This window comes from Monopterus albus, unplaced genomic scaffold, assembly GCF_001952655.1.
Source record: "Monopterus albus unplaced genomic scaffold, M_albus_1.0 scaffold63.1, whole genome shotgun sequence".
Lineage (NCBI taxonomy): Eukaryota > Metazoa > Chordata > Actinopteri > Synbranchiformes > Synbranchidae > Monopterus > Monopterus albus.
The window spans coordinates 498,688-519,248 of record NW_018127943.1 but is presented as its reverse complement, the minus strand read 5'-3'; the positions used below and the strand labels follow the sequence as shown (position 1 = coordinate 519,248).

General features: G+C 40.2%; 3 protein-coding genes across 7 annotated transcripts in view; 1 reads left to right on the top strand and 2 right to left on the bottom strand.

The window, feature by feature from the left end:
* Positions 1-579: 579 nt before the first annotated feature.
* Positions 580-7,882, top strand: tmem151ba (transmembrane protein 151Ba). Its single transcript, XM_020603938.1, has 2 exons — positions 580-1,151; positions 4,308-7,882. The coding sequence occupies exons 1-2, from the start codon at positions 1,068-1,070 to the stop codon at positions 5,742-5,744; spliced, it is 1,521 nt and encodes a 506-aa protein (XP_020459594.1). The 5' UTR covers positions 580-1,067; the 3' UTR covers positions 5,745-7,882.
* Positions 7,883-7,984: 102 nt separating this feature from the next.
* Positions 7,985-13,926, bottom strand: drc5 (dynein regulatory complex subunit 5). 5 transcript variants are annotated; one of them, XM_020603939.1, is made up of 5 exons: positions 13,773-13,904; positions 13,092-13,298; positions 12,427-12,995; positions 11,480-11,929; positions 7,985-10,658 (listed from the first exon to the last, which is right to left on the bottom strand). In XM_020603939.1, the coding sequence occupies exons 2-5, from the start codon at positions 13,246-13,248 to the stop codon at positions 10,488-10,490; spliced, it is 1,347 nt and encodes a 448-aa protein (XP_020459595.1). In that variant the 5' UTR covers positions 13,249-13,298; positions 13,773-13,904; the 3' UTR covers positions 7,985-10,487. The 5 variants fall into 5 exon arrangements, with proteins under 5 accessions (XP_020459595.1, XP_020459596.1, XP_020459597.1 ...); XM_020603940.1 differs by having other exon boundaries at positions 13,092-13,295; XM_020603941.1 differs by having other exon boundaries at positions 13,769-13,827.
* Positions 13,927-15,264: 1,338 nt separating this feature from the next.
* Positions 15,265-20,561, bottom strand: part of rnf8 (ring finger protein 8, E3 ubiquitin protein ligase) — a 9,224-nt gene continuing 3,927 nt past the window's right edge. The window contains 6 exon segments of the mRNA XM_020604060.1: positions 15,265-17,092; positions 17,422-17,626; positions 17,778-17,885; positions 17,976-18,065; positions 18,444-18,506; positions 19,329-19,536. Coding sequence (XP_020459716.1) covers positions 16,878-17,092; positions 17,422-17,626; positions 17,778-17,885; positions 17,976-18,065; positions 18,444-18,506; positions 19,329-19,536 — 889 coding nt within the window. The 3' untranslated portion in view covers positions 15,265-16,877.

Here is a 20,561-nt window from a genome sequence, read left to right as displayed (position 1 = left end):
GGTTTTTTTTTTAGTAAACCGCACTGTTTACGGTATAAGAAATGATAAGAATGTTAACCATTTTTAATCATGCTTAATCTTCTTCTTCTTATGTGCCATTTTACATTTATAAACTGAAATGGCTGCATCCTGTTTTGCCTTGTTGAATCAAAGCCAGTTGCCATTTGTCCCTCTGGTCACAGTAGTAGAGTCAGTCCTAAGAAGGAAATAAAATCTGAAAAAAGATAAACATTACATTGGTCCATATTTCAGCTCAAACTGCAGTTTCTTGGATTCATCTCAGGAGTTCAGGTCTTTTGTGTAGGCTGTCTGTGGAAGAGCATGGAAGTCAAAGATGGACTGAATGGATATCCAGGACATATGTATAATATATTCACATTTCATATACATAACATAGCCTATTATGCATATGTCTCATTTATACTTGGCCATAAGGCATAGGCATGAAGTTACATCTTATTTTACTTAACCTTACTATAGACAGTACTCAAACATCACAATTTACATATATTAAAAATAGATGAGTCTCATAGAAAAAAAAGAACAAAGACTATAATCCGCATATTCCCTCACAGTGATTTGGTCCATCCAGACAAGGTGATGCAGGGGGTGGGTGTCTCTGTGCAGCGCTGGGTTATTTACAGCGTGGTGTCGGGGGGCTGCTCACACGTGCCGCTGCCTGTCGTCTTTGTCTTGTTTCCCAGCTTCACGGGCTGCAATGGGTACTGTCTTCAGGGAGAGGCGCTGACTGCTGCTTTTGCCATTTCCTAACATTGCATCCCTTGCAGCAGTCTTCACCAGCATTTACTCACTGCATCACGAGAAAAGTCTCACCCGATTTTGCACGTCTTCCGAGGCACAATGACCGGATTCCCGCAAGCAACCCAGCGTCGTCTGTCCACCTGGAAGATGCTAGGATGATGCATCTCTTTATTTGGGCACCTTGTGAACTGGTTCTCTTTGAATGATGCACAGAGAGATTCTCGGTGTGTTTATGTTTTACTCTGATTTGGAAACCCCACATCCTAAAAGAAGGTCCATGCCCGGACTTTTGTACCATTATCATCATGTCTCCAGCATCGGCTGCGACAGCCAGTGAAAGCAGCACCACCACCGTCCCCGAAGAGGAGCCGGACAGCCCCCGAGAGGAGGTAAGGAGACATTGTTTGCAGCGTCTAGGCCAATAATTTTCCTACATAACTGCACGAGAGGCACATACAGCCTTTAATTGGTGTTACATATTTCATAGTGGACACCCAGTAATCTCACTATAATAATCAGATTTTGGAGATTAGGGTTAAACTGGGGGCTTTGTGTCCTACACGCAACACTTGACAGTTAAACTGGGTTTTTGATGTGATAGCAATTATATGAGTGGAATATACTGTATAGATATACGGTATATATATATATATATATATATATGAAGCTGTGCGTCCGAGCGCGCACCCGAGGGTGAGAACGTACATGAGCATACTCCTGTTTGTCCCTCCTCCAGACAAGTCTGACGGGGTTCAGGGATCGCTTAGCCCTAGAGAAGATCCAAACAAATGAAACTCTCACTATCAATGAGGGAACATGACAACGGCTGCTTTGTTCAGGTGTTTACACACAGCAATATTCTCTTGAGAAAAACTTCTCACAGGAACAAAATCTGAAAGCTGGCTCCAGATGTTGAGTTAAACACGCGTGAGGACATACATGAATGTTATAATAACCTGTACCAAAGTCTGTTGCTTTCAACTTCCTTAGATTGTATTGGCAGCACTAATCCCTATTCCCCCCCATAGGGGCTCAGTTCATTAAGAATTTTTGTCAGTAGGATTTTATCCTTCTTCTTACCATGTAGATTTCTCCTACTAACACACATGTTGGTCAAGTTAGGCACCCATTACACAAGAAGGTTTTATATAACCTAGCTGGTCTTATTATGTCAAGAGAAAGTGTCCATGAGTGTGAGAGATAAATTGCAAAGCTTCTCAAGTCTGAAGGTTCTGACTGGAGCATTTCTTTTAGAAACTATTCATATTTCAGAACATATTCTCCCTGAAACAAGAACTTTAATTCACTTCTAATGTCTTTATAGATATTTTGCTGTTAAAGTCCCCACATATGTTAAAGTGCCAGTAAAAACAAAATCACCGACATGCTTGTAAACCACAAGGGTAAAATCAGGATATAAACATGCACAGTGGTTCTATCTATTCACTTTATATTTGCTTTTACATTTTGCAGCCTAGGTACAAACTGACTGCACTGCTGTGTGAAGGGACAGTACAATACAACACAATGGCAACCAAATATCAAAATAATATCATGTTGCAATTAAACTAGGTTTTTTGAACCATAGCCTCAATTTCAGCTTCCATCCATTATCTATAGCGTTTATCCTAACGAGGGTCGTGGGGGACCTGGAGCTAATCCAGCTATCACTGGGAGGCGGGTTACACCCTGGACAGGTCGCCAGTCTGTCATAGGGCTGACACTTAGAGACAGACAACCACACACACACTCACTCCTACGGGCAATTTAGAGTCACCAGTCAACCTAAGCTGCCTGTCTTTGGACTGTGGGAAGAAGCCGGAGTACCCGGAGAGAACCCACTCAGGCACAGGGAGAACATTAAAACTTTGCACAGAAAAGTCTCGGGTCGGCCGGGGCTCAAACCCAAACCTGTCTTGCTGTGAGATGACATAGCTAATCACTGCACCACCATACCACCCTCAATTTCAGCTTCTTAAATAAATTCCATATTGTTTCTGCTTCACCTAATCAGTGTTGGGAAACAAAATACCAGTAGTTTTTCCTCTCATGTCTTCCCTGGGTGTCCCTGCATGACAAACATGTGAGGTATTGTTTCCCCCTGGTATTTATTGCTATTCAGGAACATCTTTGTTAAAGTATCAAAAATGCCATGTGTTCATGTGTTGAGTCACTTCCTAACAGCCTTGAACAGTCTGTTAAGACCTCAAGCAGGGACTTTTTATTTGAAATGTCATTTGTTGTGATAAAATCACTTTTAAAATCTCGTACCATTAATCCATTTAGCCTCCAACTGTCTCTCAGTCCTGTGTCTTTTATTTTATTGATTAGGTTAAGAGTGAAGTTTTCTCTGTCTGTATATGTCACAGTTTAATCAAATACTTCACATACAGGTGTATTTGTTTCACGTATGCAGAATGATGTTTCCTGCTACACAGCTGCTCCTCATTATCCCTGCTGCTTAAAACAGAGGCTGTAATATGTAACATTAGCCACAAGCTATCATGTTATATTGATTATATGGTAGTTGCTGAGTGTGTACAGGATGCTAGTGAGTAAATACTCCTTCTGCGGGTTCATCTCAATGGGGAATTTCAATGTTTATCCCGTTTTCCCAGTGGGGTGTAGCCTTGGGTTGGCAAGGGATGTAGGGATCGTGTGACTAAGGTAGGGAAGGTAGAAAAAGAACATTATTATTTATGTTTGTCTGTCACTCAAAGAGCATAGAGCTAATGTGTTGAATTCAGTACATCGCTGCAATGATGCTGGCTGTTTGTTGTTGTCGCTCAGATGGAGACCTATGACTGCCCTGTGTAACACATAAACAGGAAACCTTTGTTATTCAACTGGAATGCTGTAGGGTGATGCCTGTTGTGTATATTTTTAAATTAAGTTTGTTATAGTTCATCTTTCCTGTGACTTTTGGATTTCTGCCAGGTTTATGTGGCAGTGTTCCCAGAAGGCCTAGCTTGCGGTGCAGCTACTGGGGGTTGCTGTGGCCCAAGGTGATAAAAGATGGCATCAGATTTATGCTGCCAGACCCAAATGACTTGCTGTTTTCTGGCCAGTGTGACATTAATGTGACCTCAGAATATTCCTTCTTTTATATTTTCAAATATCATAACTCGTATTTATAAAAGCACACAAATCACATGCATACCAAAATGTAAACAGAAGCTCATTACTGACTGACATTTTTAATTTGATTCTAAGTGTGGACAAGTTTATTGATTATAACATGCTTAGAGCAAGACATGAGCAATTGGCTCACAGCCCAAGCATAAAGCTCTTATACACCACAGAATATTTCCTTAACTATTTCACTTGCAGGAGCCAGTGCATTTTAATGATTTCTGTCTTTATACAACTATTAAAGCCATACTTATATGAATCAATGTGTATAAACTTTTAGATTCCTAACTGCTTTGAAGTTAGTGTTTTTGACAGACATACAATATGTTCCATTTATTTATATGTGAGAATGCTGAACAAATTATATTTACAGTATTGTTCTACTGACCTGCTGCTATTTTCCCATCTTGTAGCAGCGGCCACAGAAACAGTCCCTGACTAAATCTCTGTGCCAGGAAACTCACTGGAAATGCCTGCTGCTGTCCCTGTTGATGTATGGCTGCGTCGGCGTGATGGTCTGGTGCCAGGTTACCAAGGTCACACGCCTCTCCTTTGACAGTGCTTACAAGGGGAAGTCTATGATGTACCATGACAGTCCTTGCTCCAACGGCTACATCTACATCCCTCTGGCCTTCTTGGTCATGCTCTATGTGGTCTACCTGGTGGAGTGCTGGCACTGCTACACCAGAAATGAGCTGCAGTACAAAGTGGATGTGAACAGTGTGACTGAGCGTATCCAGCGAATGCAGCAGGCCACACCCTGCATCTGGTGGAAGGCCATTAGCTATCACTATGTCCGGAGGACGCGACAGGTGACACGGTACCGTAACGGAGATGCCTACACCACTACACAGGTGTACCATGAGCGGGTCAACACCCATGTGGCTGAGGCGGAGTTCGACTATGGCAACTGTGGAGTTAAGGACATCTCGAAGCACCTGCTGGGCCTGGACAGCTTCCCTATCACCAGGCTGAGGTTCACTAAGTGCTTTAGCTTTGCCAATGTGGAGTCAGAGAACTCCTATCTGACCCAGCGGGCCAGGTTCTTCACGGAGAACGAGGGTCTGGATGACTACATGGAGGCCCGTGAGGGGATGCACCTGAAGAATGTAGACTTTAAGGAGTATATGATTGCCTTTTCTGACCCTAATCACCTTCCCTGGTATGCGTCCAACTCCACTTTTTGGGTGGCAGCTGCTTTCACCCTCTCCTGGCCTCTGCGGGTGCTGATAGAGTACCGCACTGCTTGTGTACACTTCCATGTGGAGAAGCTGTTTGGCTTTGACTATGTGCCAGTAACACCATCTGAGGAGCGGCCATACTGCCGACACATCCCACGAGTCAACACAATCGACAGCACAGAACTGGAGTGGCACATCCGCTCCAACCAACAGCTTGTGCCCAGCTACTCAGAGGCAGTTCTCATGGACCTGACCCAGCTCTCAGGAAGCTGTAACAGCTACTCCATATGTAGAGGCTACAGGCAGAACTGCGAACGCTGCCACCGTGCCATCAGCAGCTCCTCCATCTTCTCTCGCAGTGCTCTCAGCATGTGCAACACAGGGAGCCCCCGCATCCCCTTTAGCGCCAGTCGCTTCTCCCTGGGCCGACTTTATGGTTCCAGGCGGAGTTGCCTGTGGAGGAGCAGCGGGAGCCTGAATGAGCGTTCCTGCCCCACGGAGAGCACACACTGTCTGTCAGGCCAACAGCAGACCAGTGAGGAGAACCCTCCAAACTATCAGGATGCTCTGTACTTCCCGGTGCTCATTGTACATCGCAACGAAGGCTGCCTCAACCACGACCATCGCTCTCTGCATAGAAACGGCTCCTGTGTAGAGACTTCACTATGACCCACATCTGCCGCACTGGTCCAAGAAAGAATATAATAATACAGGAACGGCGTGAGAAACCTCTTGACCTCTGGGCTGGGAAAACATTGACTTCTGCTTCTCTCTTTTAGCTACAGCAGGTGTGACTCAGCCACGTGTAAGTTACCACAAACTACTGTAAAAGCCACTGTAGCCTCAAACAGGGAACAAAGTATGTGTGGGAAATCTTTACAGTACAATAAACAAGTCATGGAACAAAGGCCTGATGGTCTTGATGAGACTGTTTAAAATACAATGTGGCTTTAAGGAACCCTACTTACATGGCATGTACAGCCCTAAGGGTTGAATACCCAGGAGAGTCACATCCTACTGTAAATGCCACATTTATAGATCTTAGTCACTGACAGTTTGTAAGGACATGAGTAATACTTCTAGTATTTGCAGCCTGAAATGTTTTGACTTAGCAGTAGCTTAAAAAATTGCCAAGAAATGAAGGGACCATTAATGGATTCCTGAATGAGAAATAAAATATTTAAAAATTTTCCTGATGCACACATCAAGTAAGATATGTGAACTGGGTGAATCATGAGGGAAAATGCTAAAATACTGTATCAGCATCCTTGTCAAAACATAGCTAACAAGTACAAATAGTTCTGATGAAATAACATAGGTCTTATGGCTCTTATAAAAAAAAGAAGTTAACTCGTGTCCGAATACAAAATCTAAACATCAGCAATATAAAAGATTTTGATACTGAATGCTCACAAAAATTCATTTCAAAGAGGAAAACATTTCTGTAGTATAAAAATAAATATTTGATGCAGATGCTAAAATATCCAGCGAACAGAAATCGGCTTGGTTGCACTGACATTATCCTTCCTAGCTCGCTAAATATAGCAACACAGTCGATGAATAATTAAGCACAGGAGGGCTAAAGGACACGATAAGTTCAAACTGAATTACCAACTCTCCCTCAAACTGATTCTTCATTACTATGAAGTGTATATGTTCTATAATGGCCCACTAGATTGTAATAAACCTCCCCATAATATTGATGGATCAGTGTTAACTCAACTAGTTTAAAATCCATTTAATTTAATTTAATATTTGGCAATATTTTATTCAGCCTACCTCTTTGTTTAAGTGCCTAGTACTCAACTGGTTCTGATAAGCATAAGCTACCGCTATCTAAATTCATCTCATCACAATATGTTCCCATTAAAATAACTTAAATGTACACTTACAGTAGCACATGGTATACAGTGTATAGGCGAAGCATTATGAATTATTACCTGATCTATTTTTTTTTAATCAGACCCCAATTCAGACTCTAAATACAGATGATTTTTCTTTTCAGTGTAACATAGCAGGGGAAAAGCCAGCTCAGCGCTGCTGCTGCGTATCAGAGAGACAGGCAGAGAGCTGGCCATCAAAGGCGCTAGAAATAGGCCAAGTCCTGGATTCACTACTGACAGTGTCATATTTAATAATATGACAGGATTACTTTAAAGCACAAAAAATACTTTCTTTCAACTGAGTGAATGCAGTAGCTTAGTCACGGTGAATTTAGTTTTACAGCCAAGTGATGTAAAACAATACAATGTTTAATGGTAACGGTGATGAAAATTGAGCATGCTAAATAAATAAATAGGTATGGATTTGCTTCTAAAATGCTCACTGAAACACAACTCATCACTCAAAGTACGCCTTATTTCTTCTATTATTCATTCATTCATTCATTCATTCATTTTCTACCGCTTCTTCTATTATTCCTTAACAATTATGAAAAATCTTAGTGCTACTTTGAAGGATGAAAAGAAGCAAAGAGCTCATACAAGAAAGTATTAATTTACACACTAGATTTCATCTCAGGAGACCTGCAGTGAAAGATAAACTGGAATGGATCACTGGCAGATCATTTACTCTAAGCCCATCTGAATCATCGAATTTCTATCAATAAGAGTCTTGCATTTTGTGGGTTGGGCATTTTGTGTTATTTCCTGTAATAACTTGTCTTCACAATAATGGGCTCGTCCTGTAAATTCGGACCAATCAGCCATACTCATTACATTCCATGTGTGGTGTTAGATTTGGAGTTGTGGACTGTCTTTGTAGCAATACTAGAGAATACACTAAAAACAACAACAACAACAACAAAACTGAATCTGTCAAACCTCACATTTCATTCAACAAATGACAGTTTAGAATAAAAACACTCTCTGTCATCTATGTACGCCCCTTAAACTCAGGATAGTATTCAGGATAATTATTGTGCTTGCAACAACATTCCAAAACCTGGTCATTAGTCCTTTATCTAGTTTAAGTTCATGCAGTTACACAGACATTTCATTTAGCTTTTTAAAGAGGATGTGCTGCATAGCAAATGGGTCTGATGTTCCCATTCCAGATAGACTGACAGTATGTTAGATGTCAGTTCCTTTCCAGGCTTTTGGTTGCACCAGCCATTCACAAATTCATCTCTGATTTAAGTTTGTGTGTTCTTAGCAAGTATGAGCTAGTTGCAAACCTGTGATTTACTCAGTCGTATTGTATTATTAAAACATAAATGTGGAAATTGGTTTCAAGCAACAAGAACACGACGTCGACTGAAGCATCATGAGCTGTAAAATAACTGTTTAGCGGCCAAATTTACACATTCAACCTAATGGAAAGTCCTTTGTACATTTTGTTTAGATTTATATTTTCATATATGAGTGTACAGTATACATTTCAAGTTTAGTAGTATTCACGTACTGCAGGGGGACACGAAAATATCATTTTCAGTTCCACTTTGTAAACACTGGCATAATAACACAGTCAAAGTTTGAAGTTGTGATCAGCTGGTACAACCTGATCCAGGTCCTGATGTTCATGACATTAACTGTTTGTACATATTGAGATCGCTTTTAAAATGTTAAATAATTGTTTGGAAACAATCCTCAACCACGTTCTTGCAGAGGGCTACATGATGAGAAGATCTGTATGGTAAACGAGCTACTGCCAGCAGCTGGTTAATTTATAAAGACCAGAGATGGAGGAAACCACTAACCTGGCTCCGTCTGAAGGTAACCAAATCCATGCAGCAACATCTCTTACCTTATACTGTAGCTACGCACATGATACGCCTTGTTGTTTCACCATTTCCAGTCTTTATGGTAAGCTAAGTGAAGCTAACCGACTGCTGGCTCTAGCTTCATATTTAATGGTCAGACCTGAGAATGGTATCAAGTATGTCTTGGCAATTAAGCAAATATGCACCCCCCTCTCCCCAAATCTTTGAACTATTCCTTTCATGGTTTGTGGATGGTACACAAAGCAACCTTTTTGAGTGACATGAGGAACTTTTTTTTTTTAAACTAGCAGGAAACCAAATGAAATGCAGGGATTAAAATTCATTCATTACTTGATTTTGTTTCTTCAGCCAGATGTTTCTTATTCTGAGTCATGGGAGGCTGGATCATAATCCCATCTTGTACTGAAGGCACTTGCATGTCCTGTACACCCCAGAGGACAACCCAAACAAGAGCATGCAAAATGTACAAGGCATTAAAATGCACTGACATGTCTATTTACTGCCCAGCTTGTAGCAGGTGGAGTTACTGGATGATCAAATGTTGCATCGTAGTCGCTGTTTCATACTGAAATCATCCTATTCTCTCAGTCACGATTAGACAACAAACCTCACGGATGGCTTCACTGTGATAATCATACACAGCTATGTGTAAGTATAGGAAAAAGAAACAGTTTACCAGTGAAATGTTTACGTAACAACAGTGACTATTTGGGGTTATGAAAATGGTTATAAATCTGACTGGATTGTTCATAGCTAGACACTTTCCTCTGTAGATGACTGTTAGCATCAACACTTTTGTCATGCAAAGCACTGAACCCTTTATCATGTCTATTAAGAAGATGTGGTTGTTATATGTACTCTTTCACTCTGGGGATCTTTATCTATTTAAGAAATTCTGTTGCTTTTCAAGACTGTAGGGCTGAGAGGATTTGTACTGTAAATCAAATAGGGAGGTTAGAATGATGCCATTGTGGGTCTTTTACTTAGTGAATGTGTCACACATTTAGATGTAAAACGCTAGAGGCAACGCAGCCAGCAGCATTTTCAAATGCTTCAAATTTAGTGTTTGGATGATTTTTGTTTTCCTTCATATCTGATGCTCCTTTATTTACAAAAAAACACTGTTAGAATGATTTGACTTATTCAGGATGGGGTGTACACATACACATAAACACACACGATACACATTTTTTCATAGGAAGGCTGAGTGATTGTTCATAGTGATTTTTGATCTAAAGAACACCAGCAATAGTACATCAATGTTATGTATTTCTTACTGAATTAATCCACCATGAACCAATAGAATAGCTTTGTCTCCCCTCCTTATGATTCTACAAAGCATCTAGTGAGTTTTGCAAAAACGGGGGAAATATGATATCAAGTACACTTGATTTTGTTGCTGCGTAGCAAAGGTGTTACACTATTAACCCGTAGTTATAGGTAAAAAATAAAACAAGTTTGTATGTATTTCAACACCACCACAACGTTGCCTTGATGTTACATACAGTAAGGACTGAAACCAAATCTGTGTATCATCATGGAAAAAAAGCTCCTCAATAAACTTAAATATGTGTCAAAATTTACTTTATGATGGTTGATGCCTGAGTATGACACGAGTCGACATGCAAGTGGTTGTGAATGATTACATGGAGCAGGGACAACTGATAAACATGGGTTTGTATTGTTGATGTCTAATTAGTTTTCTTCTCTTTGGATTGTTTTTCTTCTTCTAAACTCTTGTTGGTCCAAATCACCTGGTTAATGGAGGAAACAATCTGATCATCAACCTCTGTTAGGCGGATGTCACACGCTGTTATGCTGGTGTTGTGACACATTGCCTCCTCCAGAGCTTTACCTCCCATCTGCACAAGAGAAAACAAACACACACAAAAATCACCCCTCTGCAACTTCTAAATAGCTTATTCTGAGTGTCACAAGTGGTTTATTGTTATGTCTGAAGCTGGCATTTTATGAAGAGTAGACCAAGGTCAAAGATACTGATAGTGCTGTATTTTTGCTATGTGGGGTGATTTTTGAGCCTCCTCAGTGAATTCAGTCAGAGATAAGGTATACAGTGAAATCTTGAAGAGAAAAGAGCAAAAGGAAGGAAAATTTCAGTTCCACATCCCAAGGGGGGACTCAGTTTTCCATTATTGCATGTATTCCGCACATCTCTATGAATAATTGAAAATCCTTGTACTTTAAAGCTATTCTGTCTGTTTACTTCACTGGGCTGTGGCTGTATAAGCACTAGCGCGGTTCAGGGGTGAAGTAAATCCAGTGTTTTACAATAAACCAGTGTTTTTATCCCTGATACAATTTAACACACCCAAAAAATGGTACCATTCTTATGATAAAAATGACTTAAAAGGATAACTTCTATTCCTGATTTTGTCCTTTTTTCAAATGTATTGCTTAAATATTTATTAATGTCAGATAGTAGTGAAAATGCCCATATGCCTTGTTTTGTCTGTCCAGCAGTCCAAAAGATATTCATTTTGCAATGACAAAAGCCAGAGAACAGCAGCGAATTCTCACATTTTAGAGGCTGGAATCAGAGATTGTGTGATATTTTTCACTATTTTTGATTTTTTTTTTTTATTACAAAACTGATTAATCACTTATCAAAATAGTTGTTGATTATTTTTCACTCATTTCAAATTCATCATAATGGCTTACTGACCTCACCCAGGTTGTTGCAGGAGAGATTGATGCTCTTCAGGGTGTCATTCCGAGCTAGCACTTCAGACAGAGCGATAGCTGTAAGCCCAGTCACTACATTGCTTCCCAGGTGCAGGTGGCGTAGGGTGTTGTTGTTCAACAAGGCCTTACCTATGGCCTGACCTCCCTCATCTCTCACACGGTTGCGACACAGGTTGAGGGACAAAAGAGTGACATTTTTGGACAAGGCGTGAGCTATAGCTTTGGCCCCTGTATCTCTGATGTCATTGTCACACATGTTTAGGATCTGTAGTTTACTCCTGGTGAGCAGTTTGCCGATGGCTCTGGCTCCACTGTCTCCGATCAGGTTGTAAGAAAAGTCGAGCTCCCTCAGGGACGGATGGTCCAGAAGGTATTTCACCAGCAACCGGCACTTTTTATCCTCAATGTGGCTTTGATGAAGCCTAAAGAGCTGTAGCAACAGTATAGGACGAGAATTAACAAGAATCTGTGGTGAGTTTTTCCAGTGAGCACAGATGAGGTCACAGAGCATGAGCCTTTGACTACAATGACTAAAATAACTTGCCTTGTAAAAATCAGCTGATTAACAGAGCATTGGCTGAGCGCTGATATCATCTCCAATAATCAGTTTCCATATCATGCACAGAAATCAGCAGCAGATACGTATATGCCATATTCTCGTGCCATAATAAATTCATGTGGCAAAACTGTTGCATCACATAGTAAAGCCTCTGGCTGCAGCCTGAATAAATTACTGTTTTTTAAAATGTAAAAAGAGCATGCATTTGTGCCAACTGTGGGTACATTTCTGTTATGCTTATTAACTGGTAATAAAGTCAGCAACGTTGAAATACAGGAAACAAACATGCTCCAGACAGTCAGGTACCATACTGTTGCAAGGATGAAGACCTACGAAAGGCTGTACACTGAGGAGGAATCAATATTTACCTTCAGTGTCTTACAGGATTTAAGTGCATTGGCGAGGGCCTCACAGTCTCTGTCAGTCATCTCAAACATCTTCCATTCAAAGTTCATACCACATTGTTTGACCCTGTATACCAAATGAAGTTCTTCCAGGCTCGTCAACTTGTCAAGCAGGATGCCAAAATCAAAGTGGTCCATAGAAGGTGTATCAGGCTCATTATCACTTGCTGACTCTGAGTCATTATCCTCTTCCACCTTCTGGGGCTCCTTGATAGGCAGCAGCAGCTGGGAGATGTCCAGCCTCTTGACATAGTCTTTACAATACGGGACCATCTCTAGAACTGTTTTGGGCTCTGTCACATTTGGAATAAAAAGCTCAATAATGTTCTCCATGTGCCTCTCAAAGAACATTCGTTTCCAGCTGTGCCCATAATGTGAGACATCACAAAGGTCCCACCGCTGTTTGCAGCTCCTCTTCCAGTAGACACCATCGCTAATCAGGTTGGCTGTCACATGCAGAGGCAGGGAAGGAGACAGCCTCTTATGAATTAAGTCTTTCTGGATGGGTGTAAGTTCTTCAAATATGGGCTTTTCTGTAAAAGGTTCAAATTTTGTAATCAATTTCCAGTTGTAGTTTAAGTGAGGGTGTAAAGAAGTGTATAATGATGCAACTAAAAACAACAGCATACCCTCAAGGTTTTTCATTATGCTTTCCAGGCAGAGGTCTGATAAATTAGGCACTATGTTCAGGAACCAGTCAGGATCTTCAGCAATGATCCTTCTCATTTTCCTTCTGTCCTTAGGTGGAGCTTCTTGGAGCCCTGAAGGATAAGTGTCCTTGGACATAGCTACAGTGTTTTAGTAGACTGATTCAGTACCTTTGGGTAATCCCTCTGCTTAAAAAGAAGAAATGTTCAAATTAATTGATGGAATTGCTTGCACAGCAATCCCACCAATGTTCTTCCCAGGATGCTGAAAATCTTATTTTCCATACACTTTTTAATACTTAACTCCTGCTCAGCATTTAGGGAAAAACATACTTTAATACATTAATTTAATACATTTAACACTAAACATATCCTAGGAATTGGAGACGGACTCTTGCTTATTTTGGTGTGTTTATGTAATGGCCATTAGTTTAATCCACAGCATAAACTGCTACTGAAACCAGTTAAAAACATTTTAGCTAATGTTAGCATGTTGCCCTGCGAGCAAAAACTCAATGCTAATGCGCTAACCTGCGACCAGCTTGCTACTATAGCTACTGTGTCTAGTGAATATCGGAAGGGAAAACTTAATATAGCTAACCAGCAAACATTTCACATTTGTTTTCTACCGTTTAGCCAACATTAACCATAAACGTTACCTACTATTACGTGCAGGAGACTGGTGTGGACTTCATCCCCATGGTAACAAAATGCTCTGAAGTTTAGTTCAGGGAACTTTGAGTTTTGCGCTCTGAACGTTGTCATATGGAGAAAGATTGGTATACTCCGAGAATAAACCAGGGATAAACTGATGGCGTTCAAAATTTACAGTGTCTCATACCAGATAAGCAAATACTGGAAAACAGGGCGGGGAAATCACTAGTTTCCTTTTCACAACCGTGAGTCGATAACATCTTTGGATACATTTTAGGAGTTGGAAAACAGAATTTTCGACATTCAGGGAACGCAACTTCTTCCATTCACAAAGTGCAGAGTAACAGTTATGTTGTTTTATATGGGCTACACACATATTTACATATATGTGTATAGTATACATATAGCCTATATTATATAGTATAATATTACACTGACTGGTCACTTTATTAGGTACACCTGTACAACTGTATGTAATTCAATGCAACACTTCTGCCTTAGCATTTGTGTTTATGAAGCTCAAAATATTTGAATTTTTGGTGACACTCATACATTATAAATCCAATTATATGTTTATTATGGAGGTCACAGTCAAAGGTGATGTTGTATTGGACTACATTATATTCAGAGGTGTTTGTAAAATTTTGACCTCTCATTTATGTAGTTGGGGAGGACAAAAATATAGACATGTCTGAATATAATGTAGGAATAATATTTTTACATTTGGTAACAAAAGAAAAACCTTGATATGAGTCCTGGGTGTTCAGCCCAGTCATGCTGTGATGAACATTTGGATTCTACAAAGTTGGCAGATGGACCACGGATATGCACCGTGGCCCTTTTGGATAAGAGCATAAGGGAGAGAATCTATTTATCATACAAACAACAACACAGCCGGTGCACAGACACAGTGTAAAGGGTAGAAATTAGTACATACTACCCTTAGGGTCACTGACAGCATCTCTAAAGTGTATATACATACACACACAAAGTGTAAATAATGTAGTAGTTCAGACACAGAATAACAAATTGGCCAGGTTTGGCATTTATGTCATGCTGTGCTTGAAAATCTCCTGCCCTGAAATGGGTGAGGCAGACTGTGTGGAGAATGTTTATATGCTTGAGTGTGTGTATTTCTTTTTCTTGAATCTGTCTTTTCTTGCATGTTGCAGCACCACACTTTATAAGAGGTGAGGAATTGAAGTGTTGAACACATGATTATTTATGGTACAGTTAAAAATGTTTGTCCCCTGGTGGAGCTCGTTACAGAAGCACAAGCAGGGAGTTAACACCCAAACATGGCGCCAACACTGTCTACAGTGTGACGTCAGTGTGTGTGTTACCTTGGACTGTGTTAGACCTGGTGGCATCTCACTTCCATTTGCTTGCAGAGCCCAAGGAGCTGTTCCATTAGTTGCTAGGAAATGCAGCATGCCTGTAATTACCAAAGATGTAAGGATTTAGCAAAATGTTAAGTTTTTCTCCAAGGTGAAGATTTATTTATGAATGTGACATCAACTCTGGCAATGAGTGTCATACAGATTTACATTGTAATGTCACTGAAATAACTAAAGATCTCAGGCCTTTCAAGTAACTATGCCAATGTCAGGATACTACTGTATTTAAGGGTATAATATAGCATCAAAACAGTGAAAAAAACAAAAACAAACCTTTTTCACAGAGGAACCTTTGGCCTAAGAAAATATCCTTTCACAATAAATCAAATCAAATCAAATCCAAACAGTTGTACATGGTTGCAACTCAGGTTTTGGTTACTAGTAAACTAACTAAACATTTCTTCCACTATCTTACAACATAAAGTCATTGAGTTTATGTACATAAGTCAGGACCAGGGAGAGGTTAGGTCAACTCTAGAGTGATGCCAGTGGGAGTGATTAACTCTCTCTTTTTCAGCCCCTGAGCCTTTCAGCAAAGCACTACAGCTGTTCACTAGCTGGAATTAACAACCTGTGTGTACCAGGCAGGTGCCTCCCAGGTGAGCATGGTAATGAATGGAAAGCAGAGCAGCAGAACATGAAGTCACAGCAAGGGAAAAAATAGTCAGCCTTTTTGATTATTCAGTGGGTTTGGCCACGTTTCCTTAATTACAGTATCAGTGCATTTCTTGCACACACAAAACCTGGTAGGCTATGCTTATTACATTGTTATATTTAATTTTGCCCAAGTTACCTGTAGTTTGCCTGTCTGACCTAAATTCTCAGGAAACTGTTGGTTTTTTGTATCTTTTTACAATGTAAATATTAATTAACACACCTACAATTTTCCAGAGTTTGGTAATCTATCATAGATACTACTGCATCTTTGTTGTCATCAACCCCTGGTGGACAATGAAACTGCAATGGGCTACCTATCTAGAGCATTTCAAGTCTCAGGTTTCAAGTCTACGAGTTAATTTTTAATTGAAAACAAATTGATACCAATCAGTGAGAAACACTTGAAAATCAGCAGAAATGTAATGTATGAGTTCACTGACTAAACAAAACCAACAGCCATGCTGGAAGCTCTTAGGTACAACTGTACTATTACAAAGCATCAATTAATCCCCAAATGTCACAGGCTTCATCCACTGGGAACCATGAACGCCTGCTCAAAATTTGTTTTAGTTAATGTAATGCTTGTTGAGGTACGTCTGGAGCAAAGTGGGGGACGGACTGCCAGGGCGGCAATACCTGGTATGGTCCTTTCAATCTCAGCAGAGGTTTGTTTTCTGCCTGCCCATCCCTGCCTTGAGGCTGGGAAAGGTCAGTCTTTCAACCCTCACAACATATGGCATGAGGAAATAACAATTACTAATCTGTAGCAGTTTTCTGATAATATTTACAAGTTCCTTAGAGCCATAAATGCAAGGAATGAAGGCCAATGTGTACAAAATTTATAAAGAGGAAATGAATATAAAAATACATAGGAAGAGACTTTATTCCTTTTGCTGAAAAAAAGACAGTAAGACAACATCATTTTACATAAAGAAAAACAAAGTGACTCTGGTTACCAGACTCAAAATGAGCCCTTACTTAAAGGTCCTAGGAACATCCCAGGGAAATGCCAACCTCAACACCAGTCCACTTCACATTACAAGCCCTGAGGAAACCAGGGCTAATCTTCCAATTCATCAGAACTTTCATCAGAACTTTCTTCGGAACTTTCATCAGAGTATCCACTGTAAAGCGGACTGGAGTGCAAGCGGACCACCACAGAGACCACAGAGCTGAGGCTGCTGTCTGTGGACACCAGGCTGCTGTCACTGTCACTTCCGCTGCTCCTGCTACTGTCATCGTCGTGGATCACCGTCACCTCTACAGAGTCAGCTGCTAGAAAACACACACACACAAAATATCTGTCAACCCAGCAACTTTCCTCTGAGCCATTTCAAGTCCTTCACATGACTTCTGAGAATTTAAAAGGGGTGTTCCTTATTGCCAGCAAATCCCATAAAATCAACAGTGTGGGCCGACCTTTAAAGCACTAAAGCATGTTCGTAACCAGTACATGCTACTGTTGTTTAAAGCATCTATAAAACAATATCACACAATAGAAAAAAAGCAGGAATCAGACTCATTGCTCTGCCACCTTTTTGCAGTCTTCACTCTGCTCCACATTCTGGACCCAGTGTTTAATGACCTGATGACGCACCTCTCACCTTTCCTCTCAGTGATGAGGGTCTCACGCCGCACCTTCATCTCCTGGCTCAGGTTTTCCACCATGCGGTCGATGCAGTTGTCCAGTGCCAGACAGCGGGTCTGAGACCGGATGGTCTGTCGGCAGATGGGGCACTCGTCTTTCTTTTGGCGCCACTGCTTGATGCAGTGAGAGCAGAAGCTGTGAGCGCAGTTCAGGATGACTGCCTGAGGACAACATTTAGTTTATTTTTTCTTCTGACAGCTGTATGATATTATAAACACTGTATTTTTTTTTGTTCCTGTTGTTTTTTTTTTTGTCTAATCAGAGTTTTAAAAAAGTAACAGTGAAGAATGCTAAACTGACTCTTGATCCTACCTTAATAAAGAGCTCAGAGCAGATGATGCACTGGAGCTCATTTTCCAGAACTTCAGTCACTTGTGTCACTACCTCCTCTTTTTGAGCCCTCACCTTTTCTTTCTCCTGCTACAAGAAGAAATAAAAAACCCTCAGAATTCAATAAACAAAAGATTAGTGAAAGTATACAAATAATAAACAAAATCACTCTGTATATGCCTTTGTTGCTTCCAGCTCTTTGTTTTTGGCCAAGAGAGTCTCTTCGAAGCCTTGCCGAGAGAGGGCGAGTTCATCTATTATTTTCTTTTGCTAATGACAGTTAAAAACAGAGTCACAGATTAAAACTGATCCAAAATGTAATTTCTTTTGTGCACATACAAACAAATATCAGAACAATATTACACTGCCCATCCACTTTAATAGTCACACCTGTACAAATGAACTTCAGTGCAACACTTCTGCCTTAACAACTGTGTGTATGAAGCTCAAAATGTTTGTTTTTGATGAAACTGTCATAAATGTATACATTCAATTATATGTTTGCTGTAGTTAAAGGTGGTGCTGTACTGGACTACATTATATGTCAGAATATTAGGAAGTGTAATATCATAAGATATTTAGATAAAATGTATCTGGTCGTTTGGATTCCTGCGTCTGTAACAAGAAAGCCAAGGTTTTGCTTCGTACCTCTTGCAAGGCCTCTTCCAGCTGTTTTTTCAAAAGCTCCTCTTGTTGCTGTGTTTTTGCTGCCTAATCAGAGAAAACGTTTTTATGAAGAACATTTTGTCTTGCAGTCATTCATGGATTCTTATGAATATATGCATCCATGGGATAACACACTGTACTGTAAGACTGTATTTCTGGACAAGCACCTGGCCCACACCAAGAATAGAACAGAAATCGTAGGCCTGTGGTATGGGTTAGACACAGTAGTGTTACCGTTACTGCTTACACTTGCAGCCTTCTCTGTAAATGTTGCACAAACTTGTTTTTAAGGAAGTGTGACATTCAAACACATCCTCAATTTCTAGGTATCGTGTGACAAACGCAGAGTGGAAAATCCATTATTATATGCTGAAATAGCAGCTTGAATATTGGTACTCAAATTAACAAAAAAAAAAACAAAATTTCCATGTACTGCGAGCGCTGTCCTGCCATGAAGGATTTATGTGCCAAGGTTGCATGGTATCTCTCTGAAATGTCTGTCACTACCCTGAAGCAATGCTTCCTCTAAGCATTGGAAAATTACACCAGATGAGAGAAACCTCAGAATTTGAACACACAAACCCCAAATTCTGAGCATGGGTAGGAATTGATAGTGTTAAGTGGGAAATACATTTTATTGTTTAGATTTGGGTGAACTGACCCTTTTAAAGATCACAAGGTTTATTGACTATTCTGTAATTTGCTGTGTTATATTTATATTTTAATCTGAATAGATTTTAATTTGAACAAAAAAAAACATCTTAGATAGGCAGAAGAGAAAGGCACAATTTTCATTCTGCAACCTGGAGGCAGTTGCTGGTGATGCATATACCATACGTGAAAGGATCTACTGGGAAAGACACTCACTTCCAGCTGTCTCTTAGTTTCACTGAAGGATTTCTCTAACGTCTTCATATGGTTCATCTTGGCTCTGAGAGTCTCCAGCTGACCCTGCAGTTCCCTGATCTGCTCGTCTCTGAGTGGGTCAGCCTGCCGGGGCTGTCCCTCCAGTGAGGCTACCTGCCTCTGGGTGTTGTGCACCTGCTCCCTCAACAGCAGAATGTTCTGGCTATACCTGCAGATAAAAATATTTAGACAAAAAAAAAAGGATTTTTAACTCACTGGATGTGACAAAACAGCGTTAAATACCAGATTTAGTTATCATTTGTACCTCTCATAATTTACAGGTATCAGAGAAAGATCAAATGAATTTCTACAATGTTAAAGCAAAATTCATATTTATATAAATAAGACATTTGGGCAAGGACATAAATCACTTGCTAGGTCAATTTTTTCTCATATTAAGATAAAATCACAACTTGGAAAGAAACCATTTTCATTGTGGAAAGACTTCTGATCCAGGGGGACAGAGAGTCTCAAAGGAAAAGCTTTCAGAAAAATGTGCACCTTCTGTGTAGAGATGAAATGACTGGTCAGTGAACCAACCCATAGGAAATGAACTGGAAACAATTTTTATGATCACTTAATTCTATAAATTATTAGATTGTTTCAGGGAAAAATGTCAAAGATTTGCTGTTTTCAGCCTTTCAAATGCAATGTTCCCTGCAGTTTTGTTATTTATATTTCTAAACTGATTGTAAAGAAGAAGAAGGATGGACTGCAAGTTTCACTGCAAATTTTGAAGGACTGTTGGCGCAACTATCAGAGGACTGTGGAAGAAGCTAAACGGGAGTATTTGTCCAATATTGTTGTAGCTAATAGTCATGATTCACGTGTATTATATAGAACAATCGGGATGATGTTAAATTCCCCGCAGCCTGACTGTCAGGAAGCAACGGTTGAACTATGTAATAAGTTTGTAGTTTATTTTAATGAGAAGGTAGCTACTATAAAGGCCACTGTGGTTGAGTTAGTGCCTGATCCATCGGTCTTTACTCCGTGTGTGACTACTTTTGATGTTTTTGAGCCGGTAACTCTGACTTTTTTGGAGGGAGTGGTTGCCCAGGCCAAGCCTTCTGGCTCCCCTCGAGACGTCGTTTCTCTGGAGGCACGGTCTTGGAAATTATTAATAGTAGTTTGTCTTCTGGCGTTGTGCCTGGTTATTTTAAGCATGCAGTTTTGCAACCTCTACTCAAAAAA

Excerpts from the sequence above, each read along its gene's own strand:
- tmem151ba (XM_020603938.1), top strand. The coding sequence starts at position 1,068 with ATGTCTCCAGCATCGGCTGCGACAGCCAGTGAAAGCAGCACCACCACC. Across the intron at positions 1,152-4,307 it reads CGGACAGCCCCCGAGAGGAG|CAGCGGCCACAGAAACAGTC; the intron begins GTAAGGAGACAT and ends CCCATCTTGTAG.
- drc5 (XM_020603939.1), bottom strand. The coding sequence starts at position 13,248 with ATGTCCAAGGACACTTATCCTTCAGGGCTCCAAGAAGCTCCACCTAAG. Across the intron at positions 12,996-13,091 it reads CATAATGAAAAACCTTGAGG|AAAAGCCCATATTTGAAGAA; the intron begins GTATGCTGTTGT and ends AACCTTTTACAG. Across the intron at positions 11,930-12,426 it reads AATCCTGTAAGACACTGAAG|CTCTTTAGGCTTCATCAAAG; the intron begins GTAAATATTGAT and ends CTGTTGCTACAG.